This window comes from Camelus ferus, chromosome 35, assembly GCF_009834535.1.
Source record: "Camelus ferus isolate YT-003-E chromosome 35, BCGSAC_Cfer_1.0, whole genome shotgun sequence".
In the NCBI taxonomy this organism is placed as follows: Eukaryota; Metazoa; Chordata; class Mammalia; order Artiodactyla; family Camelidae; genus Camelus; species Camelus ferus.
In genome coordinates, this window is record NC_045730.1 from 26,714,245 (window position 1) to 26,726,563 (window position 12,319).

Sequence of the window (12,319 nt, forward strand, 5' to 3'; positions counted from 1 at the left end):
AAAATGACACAAACCAACTTACAAAACAGAGACTCACAGACTTAGAAAATAAACTTATGGTTACCAGAGGGAAAAGGTGGGAGGGAGGGATAAAGTGGGAGTTTAGGATTGGCAGATACAAACTATTATGTACAGAGTAGGTAAACAACAAGGTCCCACTGTATATAGTTCCCTGTGCTATTCAATGGCTTGGAGTAACCTTTAATGAAAAAGAAAATGAAAAAGAATGTGTACACACATCACTATGCTGAATACCAAAAACAAATACAACACTGTAAACCAACTCTACTTCAATTTTTTTAAAATGAGGAAAGGAAAAAAAAAAGAAAAAAAATTAAGGAAACAGAGATAATACCTGACAAAGGGTTCAAAGTACAGGACATAATAATGTTCACCAAACTCAGGAGAAAAAATGGATGAACACAGTAAGAACTTCAACAAAGACACAGAAAATGTAAGAAACCTACAAACAGATGTCACAGAGCTGAAGAATACAATAACTTCACTGAAAAATTCACTAAAGGGGCTCAAGAGCACACTAGATAAAGCAGCCAACAGGGTAAGTGACCTCAGACAGGGCAGAGGAACTCACCCAATCAGAGCAGCAAAAAGAAAATAAATTTTTAAAAAAGTGAAGCTAGCTTAAGGGACTAACAGGACAGTATCAAGTAGACGAACATTCACATTAAAGGAGTCCCAGAAGGAGGAGAGAGAAAAAGTAGAAAACTCACGTGAAGAAATAATGGATGAAAACTTCCCTAGCCTGGGAAAAAGAACAGACATCTAGATCCAGGAAGTCTAACTTATGGTGAAAAAGAATATGAAAACGAATATATGTATGTCCATGTACGACTGAAGCTTTGTGCTGTACACCAGAAACTGACACAACATTGTAAGCTGACTACACTTCAATAAAAATATATATATATGTATGTATGTATGTATGTATACACACACACACACACACATCTAGAAGTCCAGAGAATTCAAAATAAAGTGAACTCAAAGAGACCCACACAAGGACATGTTATAATTAAAATGTCAAAAGTTAAAGATGAGGAGAGAATCTTAAAAGCAGCAAGAGAAAAACAACCTGTTATGTACAAAGGACTCTAAATAAAAGATTTTCAGCAGAAATGTCACAGGCCAAAATAGAGTGGAAGAATATACTTAAAGTGCCGAAAGAAAAAAATTTCCACCTAATACTCTAACAGGCAAAGTTTTCATTCAGAATTAAAGGAGAGATAGAGTTTTCCAGACAAGCAAAAGCTAAAGGAGTTCACTGCCACTAAACAAGACGTACAAGAAATGTTAAGCAATTTCTTTAAACGGAAAAGAAAAGTAACAAGAAAACATGTGAAAGTGTAAATCTCACTGGTAAAGGTTAATATACAGTAAAGGTAGAGGGTGAGTCCCTTATAAAGCTGTGTAAAGGTTAGAAACCAAAGGTAAAATAAAAAATAATTACAACCACAATCATTAGTTAAGGGATACACTAGATAAAAAGATGTAAAATGTGACATCAAAAACATGAAATATGAGGGAGAGTAAAAATGTAGAGCTTTACAATATGTTTACACTGAAGTTGTTATCAACTTAAAGTAGACTGTTATCAATAATCACTTTAAATATAAATAAATTAAATTCTCCAATCAAAAAAACAAGAGTGGCTGAATGGATTAAAAAAAACACCATCTATAAGCTGCCTACAAGAGACTCACTTCAAACCTAAAGACACTCACAGACTGAAGATGAAGGGATGCAAAAGACATTCCATGCAAGCAAAAACCAAATGAAAGCTAGAGTAGCTATACCTTTATGAGACAAATAAAATTTGAAACTGACACCGTAATAAGAGACAAAGAAGTGCGTTACATAATGGTAAAGGGGTCATTCCAACAAGAGGATATAACACTATGCACCCGATATAGGAGCAATAAATATATAAAGCAACTATTAACAGACCTAAAGGGAGAAATATAAAGCAATACAGTAATAGTAGGGGTCTTTCATACTCCACTTACATCAACAGATAGATCATCCAGACTAAAAATCAGTAAGAAGGCATTTGTCTTTAAATGATGTTAAGCCAGATGAACTGAAGAGATATACATAGAACATTCCATCCAAAAGAAACAGGACACAAATTCTTCCCAAGTGCATACAGAACATTCTCCAGGATAGATTATATGCTAGGCAACAAAACAAGTTTAAACAAATTTAGGTAGATTAAAATCATTAAAATCTTACTAAGCATCTTTTCCAACCACAACAGTATGACTACAAATCAATTACAAGAAGAAAACTGGAAATTTTACAAATATGTGAAGATTAAACCACATGCTACTTAAAAACCAATATTCCAACAAAAATCAAAACCAAAATCAAAAAATACCTTAAGACAAATGAAAATGAATATACAACATGCTGAAACATGGGATGTAGTGAATTAATGAGGAACTTTCATTCATAGTAATAAATGCCTACCTCACAAAGAAGAAAAATCTCAAACAAATAGTATAAATGTATACCTCAAGGAACTAGAAAAATAACCAAAAAGTCCAAGTTTAGTAGTAGAAAGGAACAAAGATCATAGCAGAAATAAATGAAATGGAGACTAAAGAGACAACAACAACAAAATCAATGAAACCAAGAGCTGGTTCTTTAAAAGAGAAACAAAATTAACAATTAGCTAGATTCACAAAGAAAAAAAATAAAGTTCACAAAAATAAAATCAGGGGAAAAAAAGGAAATGTTATAACTGGTATCACAGAGATACAAAGGATCAAAAAAGAGGACTATGACAATTATATGCCAACAGGATGGACAATCTAGAATAAATGAACGAATTTCTACAACATACAACCTTCTAAGACTGAATCATGAAAGAACAATATCTGAACTGACAGACTACTGCTATTATTAATATTGAGTCAGTAATTTTTAAAACTCCCTATGAACAAGAAAGTCCAGAACCAGGACACTTCAGTGGAGAATTCCACCAAATATTCACAGAAGAATTAATATCAATCCTTCTCAAACTCTTCCAAGAAGTAGAACAGAAAAGAATACTTCCAAATTCATTTTACAAAGCCAGCATTACCTTGATACCTAAACCAGACAAGGACACTACAAGAAAATAAAATTAGATATTCCTGATTAACATAGATGTAAAATTATCAGCAAAATACGAGCAAACCAATTCAACAATATATTAAAAAGATTAGACATCATGATCAAGTGGAATTTCTAAAAAGGATGCAGAAATGGTTCAATAGCCACAAATCAATCAATGTAATATACCACATTAACAAAATAAAGAATAAATATTGTATGATCATCTCAATAGCTGCAAAAAAAATTTCATAAAATTCAACATTCATTCATAATAATAAAAAAAAAAACCCAGCTCTCAACAAAGTGGGTACAGAGGGAATGTAGTCAACATAAAAAAGGCCATGTGTGACAAACACACAGATTACATCATTCAGTGGTGAAAAGCTAAAAGCAATTCCTCTAAGATCAGGAACAAGAAAAGGATGTCAACTCTTGCCACTTTTACCCAACATATTATTGGAAGTCCTAGCCAGAGCAATTAGGCAAGAAAAGAAATAAAATTAGGCACCTAAATTGGAAAGGAGGAAACAAATCTGTCACTATCGGCAGATGACATGACATAGAAAACCCTAAAGACCCCACCAAAAATCTGTTAGAACCAATAAACAAAGTTACAGGATACAGAATTGACAGACAGAGACCTACTGTATTTCTATACACTAAAAGTTAACCATTCAGAAGAGAAATTAAGAAAACAATGCTATTTACAATTCCAACAAAAAGAATAAAATTCCTAGGAATAAACTTAACCAAGGAGGCGAAAGCCCTGCATCTGAAACCTGCGCGACACTGACGGGAAACAACACAAACAAACGGAAAGGGGTCCCATGTTCACTGACGGGGAGAATTAACGATGCTAAAATGTCCATCCTATCCAAAGCAGTCTATAGATTCAGTGCAACCCCTATCAAATTTCTAATGGCATTTTTCACAGAAACAGAAGAAACAATCTGAAATTTGTATGGAACTGCAAAAGACCCTGAATAGTCAAAGCAATCTTGAGAAAGAAGAACAAAGCTGGAGGCATCATGCTCTCTGATTTCAAACAATATTTCAAAGCTATAGCAATCAAAACAGATAAATAAATGTTTTAAAATAAAACATTATTTTATCAATGACAATTCTATATTGCATCAACTGTCCTGAAAATAAGATGCAAATATTTGGATGAAACAAAGTACAAAAATCAATATGTATTTGATTTACAGATTTATACTCAAGACAATAATTAACTGATGCATCCAGAAGGCAAAAGGCAAAATTCCAAGCAAAAAAAAAAAACAGAATTTTTTTAAATAATATACAAATAACATAAAAATTAATATAAAAGATAAGCTCCTTCCAGCACATATTACTGCTTCTATTCTGGTTATTTTCTTACCTGCAGATGTTCTACTTTACCATTTGTTTTTTGTCCACCTGAATCTGCCACTAGTGCTCTTCCCACTTCCTTCTCCAACGGAGTGTATTTTGAATCTTCGCGTTTAACTTTTATTTTACCAGTACCCATTTCTGTTGCTGTCTTGCTCTTCCCCTCACTTCTAAGTAACTCCTTTTCTTGATTTAGGAAACAGTCAAGTTGATGTTTAGCTCTTTCAGATTCCTGAAATTTTTTTAAAAATTAACTGTTTATTAACCGTTATTTCTGTGACAGTTTCCTGCCAATATTACAATTTTCAGGAATCTTCATACACTCATACTCACTCTACTTCTCAATTTTATTTTTACAGAGTTGGAGTAAGCTAAGTTAAACCATTGGTATAATCCATAGTTTAGCAGATCCATCAAAATTTAAAACTATAAAAAATCTCTTCCACTTAAAGGGCTATTTTTATACCGAAGAGGTTCTCTCTGCCATTATTTTTTTTAAGGTTTTAACTATTACACAGGCACAATAAAAGTTAATAAAATGCATATGTTATAAAAGGTGATAGAATGTACCCAGCATAATTAAGATCTACGTCAAATAATAAAATAAAACTTAAAAAATAATTTCTTCTACACTGAAATTTTTCTTTAAAATGTCATTTTTAATGTTTAGTTATACAAAATTAACAAGTTATTTGTATGAAAGAACATACAGATCAACAGAAGAGTTCACAATCTCACCACAAACAGAAAACTCACTGCTGACTCCTTGATGTATATTCTTTTTATTTAATTATTTCTAAATATAGCTAATGCATATATGTATATATATAGTTTTAAATTGTTATCTAGATTGGATCATACTATACATACTAGCATAATATGCTCTTTTCATTAAATAATGTCATATATACGTTTCCATGATGATAAATATACACCCCAATCAGAATAGCTAATACATTTTAGTATCATACCTTTATTTAGCGAATTTCTTATCAATGGACATACTGCTAATTTTTTAAATTTTGCTATTAAAATTTTATATTCTACATACTTGTACATAATGTCTGTACACTTTTTTCTCCTTTACAATAAATTTTTTAGAAGTGGAATGGATCACTGAAAGACTGTCTTTCTAGGACTTTTGCTATATAATTTTCTTTGAGAAAAGTTATTAATTCATACTCAGAAGCATGTGAAAGACTGCTGATTTCAGCATAAATCTGAAAATATTAGATATTTCTGTTCCTTAAATTTCTACCAAAATGGTAATTAAGTAAAAAAAATCTATCCCTCTGTTATTTTAAGTTGTGATTATTTGGTAACTAGTAAGGCGGAATATACTTGCACGAGTCTTCCTGGTGTTCCTCGACTGTGACCTGCCTATTTGTGTCCTTTGTCTATTTACAAGGAAGGCTACCCATATCTCCTGTAGACTGTAAAAGATCTTTATATGAGACATTTTGTAAAAATTTCCATTTATCTTTGTATCTCATGAATTTTTTAACCATAAAAAGTTTTACATTTATATATAGCTAAATACATTAACATATTCCTTTCCGGAATAATGCTTGAAAAGCACTGCTGTAGCCAAGACCATGCAATTGTTACCCAGGGTTTCTTCCAATACCTTGACAGTTCATTTATTACTTCTGGACCTTAAACCAATCTGCACCTCACTGCAGTGTGCTACATGTGCTACATGACATGTCCTACAGAACTAGAACTCAACAATCTTTTCATAGTACTTCATTTTTGTGATTATTTTATCCTTCTATGAACAAATTTTAATAACAAACTGTAAAATACTAAGTTATTATATTCATTTGAATCCGTTTCTGGACTTTTCATTCAGTACCAAATCCAGAGTCACACTGCTTTACTTATTGTATTTTTATATTTTACATTGGTTTTTGCATGAACAAATCCTCCCTAATTGTTGTTTGGAAAATCACTAGTTTCTTATCTTAGTACATCCTATAACAATTTGGTAAAGCTCAAAAACAGTCCCTCTTATATCTAGAAATAAACTGCTTTACGTTTGTCAATTTGAAGAAAATGGAAAATTGAAATATTCTTAATATTGAGACTTCAAAACCAAAAGTATAAATGTCGATTTCTTCACTGTTTACCTATAATCCTCATAATATTTTTCTTCATATAAAACTGTGTGTTTTTGTTAAATATGATATACTAATATTACGAAAAGAATTTTTTCTATTATGGTTTCTAAATTGTTTCAGTAAAAGAAAGCCTACTGCTTTTTTATATTGCTTCTGTCCCCAGCTAATTTCTTGAACTATGTCACTAATAAACTCATGTATTACCTTGCATTTCTCAGAAGAAAAATTATATAATATACAAATCATTTTACTTTCACCTATCCACTTAAGAAAATGTAGCTTCTTTCATTCCTTGTTTTATGATTTAGTAAGAATTTGAAAAAAAGCCATAAGAACCAACATCCTAGTTTAACCAAGTTTAACTGGAAAGGCTGCAGTATTCTACTTTTACATAGAATATTGTCTCAGTTTGAAATAGAATTCTTTAGTTTGATTAATAAGCAAGATAACATTACTTTCAGCTGTTTTGGGAAGAATAAATATTAAATTTTAGTAATATATTTCTACTGCACAAAATGAGTACACTTTAAACCTGTTAAAATAACACAATGGAGACCTGTTAGTTTACAAGGTCAAAATTCATTTTAAAAGTTCTTTAAAGATATTTTCTTCACTTGTTAACAATTTTAAAGGAACATGATATCTTTTACCTGTAAAGCTAGTTGCAGTTGTTCCCGGAGGACTTTGTTCTCAATTTCCAGAGCAAGTGTTGCTTTCTAGGATATAATATGAGGGGGAAACGTATTTATTTGGTATCTTGCTTTTACTACTATCATAACTGTCACCTTTCTAAAACCCACAGAAAGCCAAGATGATCATTTGAGCACACACACTTACTGCACACTTCTCAGGCACAATGGTGGATACCTTCTGTAGCTATAGCTTCCTATTGCTTTTCCAGAGGAAAGCTGACCTTGAATGTGGGAAATTGTAACTATCATAAATTAAACATTTCATTTCTCCTTTTCTCAAGGCCTAAAATATTTAAATACAAACATCTCAAATTTTAAGAAGCAATTCTACTCTTAACATAAAAGAATAGAGTTCATAAAAGAAAGTCCTTAAAAGAAACACAGTTCTGATTTGGGAAGAATGAGTAGATTCTATTATGCATGGAAAGTCTCAAGGATTCTCCATCCAGATGGACAACAGTTTGAGAAACCGTATCTCAAGTCCCTAGTTCTGATTCTTGTACAGGAGAGTAAGTACCTACGGACAAACCCTGCCACACGTAACCACCAAACACTCTAAATAAAATACAGATATCAACACTAGAAAGCGACCAAGAGAAGGCAGATTCCTGAGCGAAGGCGACTCTTGGAAGAGGAGGTAGTCCTACGTAAGAGTCTTAGAGCTTCCCGGCTTCCAGTCTGAGGGAAAGCCCTGTCCGACCCAGGCAGGATACCTAATAGCTGATTTAAAAAAAAAAACAAAACAAAAAACCGAGTTTTCAGAACTTTCAAACCAGCGGACAGAGTTCAAGGCAATCACAAGCACTGGGAAGGTTCAGGGGAAGTCACACAAAGAAGGGGTCCACAGAACAGAAGCCCCAAACCATTCCCACAAACTCCACACAAACCTCCCGACCCCTTGCCAACATACACACAGGGAAGATGCTAAGCCACCTAGCAAGAGCTAGAACTGAAACGCAATTTGAGCTGCTGCCTAAATACAGAATCTTCATTTTGCACCCAATCATGTTAATAAGATATTAAAACAAAACAAACAAAAATAGTACCAATCATAAGAAGAATACAGCAGAATCCAGAGTTTCAACAAGATGATATTCCTGATATCCAAGATGCAATTAAGAACTATTTGAATTTGAAGAAACAGGAAAATGAGACTTCCTCTTAAGAGAAAAACCCATCTACAGGGAAGGAGGTTCAAGATGGGGCACAGGAAGAGCCTGAACTTATCTCCTCCCAAGGAGTCAAGAAATATTCACCTACGTACAGATCAGTTCCCTCCGAAAAGGACCTGAGAACTAGCGAAACACACACTCCACAACAAAGAATAAAAAGGACTACATGGAGAGAGGCAGGAGAGGTGGAGAAATACTGCTGCCAAAAACCCCACCCCAGCCTAACAGCACACAACAGAGAGGAACCTCAGCAGACAGATGCTCTTCCCAGAGGAGCAAAGCACTGGTGCCCACATCAGGCCCCCGGTGCCTGGGATCTACACCAGAGAGAGGAACCCTGAGATGTCTGGCTCAGAAAGCCAGGGGTACCAAATGCTATAGAAATGAGGCCCTCTGTTACAGGGCTCACCTGTGGTCTCACTCACCTGGAGACCCAGGGAAATAACAGCAGTTTGAAAACTGCCAAGACTCTATGTGAAAGGGGGTCATTTTCAAACCTAAAAGCATTAGCTGGAGGGGTGGTGGACAGCAGGAATGCTGCCCAGGAAGCAGAAGCACAGGCAGGCACCACTCTGCCCTCCCCACTTGGCCCCAGGCAGGCCGCAGGGCTCGGGTGCGGGGGTGCGCCAGCCAGCAGCACCCCTACCGCACTGTTGCAGCCGGAGCGTCCCGACCCCGGCGAGGGTGGGCAGGAGCAGACGGCAACAGCATTCCCCTGCGCCCTACCTAGTCTGCCAGCGAGTGACAACCGCCCCCCCCCACACACACCTGCAGGCTGGGCGGTGAGCACGAGCCGGCAGGGCAACCCCCCTCTGCCGGCCGGCCCCAAGTGACCGCCGGGGCAGCCTGGCCTAAGGGGCTCTCTGGCCGCACGGCTCTGCGAGCTCACCCTCCCGCTACCTTCCCGGAGCCAGAGCGCCCCGCTCCCACACTCCCCAGCCACCTGGTCAGTCAGGGGGGTGCTCACCCCACACAAGGGACGCCCCTGGAGGGGCTGGGGTTCCTCCGCTCCGTGGGACTGTAACAGCTGGAAGGAAAGTCCTTGGCAGGCCACCACCCTCAGGGCACTGCAGGGATGTCTGACCAAAACACAAACCTCTTAGCTGAAAAAGGCCTATTTACTCAGCCTGGATCTACACCTGTGGGACCGGCTTCAGACCTCCCACACTTGTAGAGGCCACGGACACACTCCCAGGGAATGGAATCAGGGAGGACTGTGCCTGCGTTCCCCTGGCCTCACTGCAGTTGGACAAGACTCCCCAGGAAGGAGTTTATGCACTTACCAGGAGCCCTGCTCTGTCCAGGTGGCGCCCAGAGGACATCTGCAGACCTCGGGGGCTGGAGGACAGCTGGGATTACCACTGTGACTCCACCGCATGGTGTGTGTCTCCGTATTTTACAAGCTGCGACCTGCGGGCCTGGCATTAAACCAACCTGAAACTGGGTGTTAAACGAGACTTCCCTTCTTGGAACACTCAGTAACACGGGCATTTCAAGGGCTAATCCGGCAGCGCCCGCACAGAGCCTGGCAGCCAAGCGTTCTGAGCCCTCCCTCTCCATGTAGCCAACTGGCACAGCTGGGCCAGGCAAGGGCCCCAGGCCACACTCGCCCCACACAGAGATTGAGCCACAACCAGGACGGACAAGTGACTCAACCCCGGCCCCCTCTGCACACCAGCCTTGGCCCCGTCACAGCTGGTGTACGCACACAGTCCACATGAGAGATGCCCGTGAAGAGCCTGACTCTCGTGGCCCTGGAAGGTTGTGCTTCTAGGCCACACAGAACAGCTCCTACACAAGATCACTCCTTCAGGACTGCAGGAGGTAGTCATTTCACCTGATAGATACAAACGCAGAGCAACAGGCAAAATAAAGAGACAGAGGAATGTATGTTCAGCACCAAAGACCAAGGCAAATCCCCAGAAAAAGACCTCAGTAAAACAGAGATGAACAACCTGAAAGAGTTAAAACTCAAAGTACTTTACGTGAACCGGTGGGATTCTGAACAGACACGCAAGAATGGTTTAACATCCAGAAATCAATCAATGCAACATACCACATTAACAAAACAAAGAATAAATACAATTAACTTATAATTAGTCTGGTTATGAGTGAGTTGAATTATTGCAAAAACTCTGTTCTCTCTGATTGCAAAATCCAATCTATACCCCAACTAATCAGTAACCAAAAACAAAAAAACAACAAAACAAACCAAAAAAAAAAAAAAAAAACCCTAGATCATGTAAAAGCCAAAATTTTGTAAGTTATTAAAACATTTTATAAGCATTATAATTACTTGGACAGACAGATAACAACATCAACTGATTCTAGTGTCCATGCCTGCCTAAGGAAGCAACACTGAACGCATTTTCGCAACAGTTGACCCTTGAACAACGTCGGGGTAGAGGCACCCACCCCGTGGAAAGCCCACATAGATCTTACACTCAGCCCTTTGTATACATGACTCCACATCCCCAGATCCAACCAAGCACAGACCGTGTACCACTATAGGACAGTATTTACTGAGAGAAGTCCACGTGCAAGTGGACCCTCGCAGTACAAACCCGTGTTGTTCAAGGATCAACCACAACTGCAAATGCTGAGCAGGATTCAAAGAACCATGTTTGCAGTTCAGATTTCATTACCCATTTGTTCTCTAACCCTAAGCAAGTCACATTTTAGCTTCCACTGATCTCTGTAAAGTGGCCTAGATCAGTGATAGTTCATAATGGAGATTTGAAGGAGGGAAATAAATTCCTTTAAAATTGTCGTTAAATCCACAGTATACCTCATACAGGAAATTCTCACTTTAAATTCAGAAGAAATAATCTAAATGACATGACCTGCTATAGACTGAATATCTGTACCTCCCAAAATTCATATAGTGAAATCAAATCCCCAGTGTAATGGTATTTGGAGGTGGAGCCTTTGGGACTTGAACAGGTCATGAGGGTAGCATCTTCATGAATGGGGTCAGAATCCTCATAAAAGAGACTCCAGAGAGCTCCCCGGCCATTCTGCTATAGAAGGTACAGCAGGATGGTGGCCAGCCAGGAAGCAGGAATCAGGGTACCCACTGAGCACCAGACCTGCCAGTGCCCTGACCTGGGACTTCTCAGCCCCAGAGACATGAGAAATGAGTGTCACTGAAGCTGCTCGCCGGTGCTGCTTTGTCACGGAAGTCTGTCGTGGTCTCAGCATCGTGTTCCTCCCCCTAAACTCCTGTGCTGAAACCCTAATGCCCCTGTGGTCACATCAGGAAGGAGAGCCTGCGGGAGGTGATCAGGGCACAAGGGCAGGGACTGCACGAGCGAGATCAGCCCCCCTGCAAGAGAGGCCTGAGCAGGCTCCTTGCCGTTTCCGCCATGTGAGGATGCAAAAAGCAGCGTGAAGCCCAGAAGAGGGCCCTCGCCCCACAATGATGCCAAACACCCAGCCCCAGAACTGTGAGAAGTAAATTTCTATTGTTTAAGCCACCCAGTCCCCGATACTGTGAAAGCAGTCACACGGAGTAAGACATGGCCCAAATGAACTAAGACACTAGTTTAAAGACTTCTGACATTAATAACGGGATTATAATAAATTTTTTAAATACACAAAATGCTATTCTACATAAAATAAGCCGTATGGTATGGCTCCATGATCTCACCCCACAGTTACGCTCTGCATAGTCCACTCCCTGAGTACAGACGCGACCACCTGTGACTCGCTTTCAGCCGCCAGAACACTGCACAGTGACGAGATGGCACCCCCTGTACTGAACTGCATTATCCAGCTGACCCTTGAACATGGGTTTGAGCTTGCATGGGTCCACTTACACAAGCATATTTTTCAATGAATATACTAC

The 12,319-nt window shown here is 38.4% G+C and overlaps 1 protein-coding gene across 1 annotated transcript in view; it reads right to left on the reverse strand.

Annotated features, from left to right (window-relative positions):
- The window catches only part of CCDC7 (coiled-coil domain containing 7), a 193,243-nt gene that overhangs the window by 108,375 nt on the left and 72,549 nt on the right, over window positions 1-12,319 (reverse strand). Inside the window, exons 14-15 of the mRNA XM_032474099.1 lie at window positions 7,259-7,324; window positions 4,499-4,720 (exon numbers count right to left, since the gene is read on the reverse strand). Coding sequence (XP_032329990.1) covers window positions 4,499-4,720; window positions 7,259-7,324 — 288 coding nt within the window. The remainder of the gene's footprint in view (window positions 1-4,498; window positions 4,721-7,258; window positions 7,325-12,319) is intronic.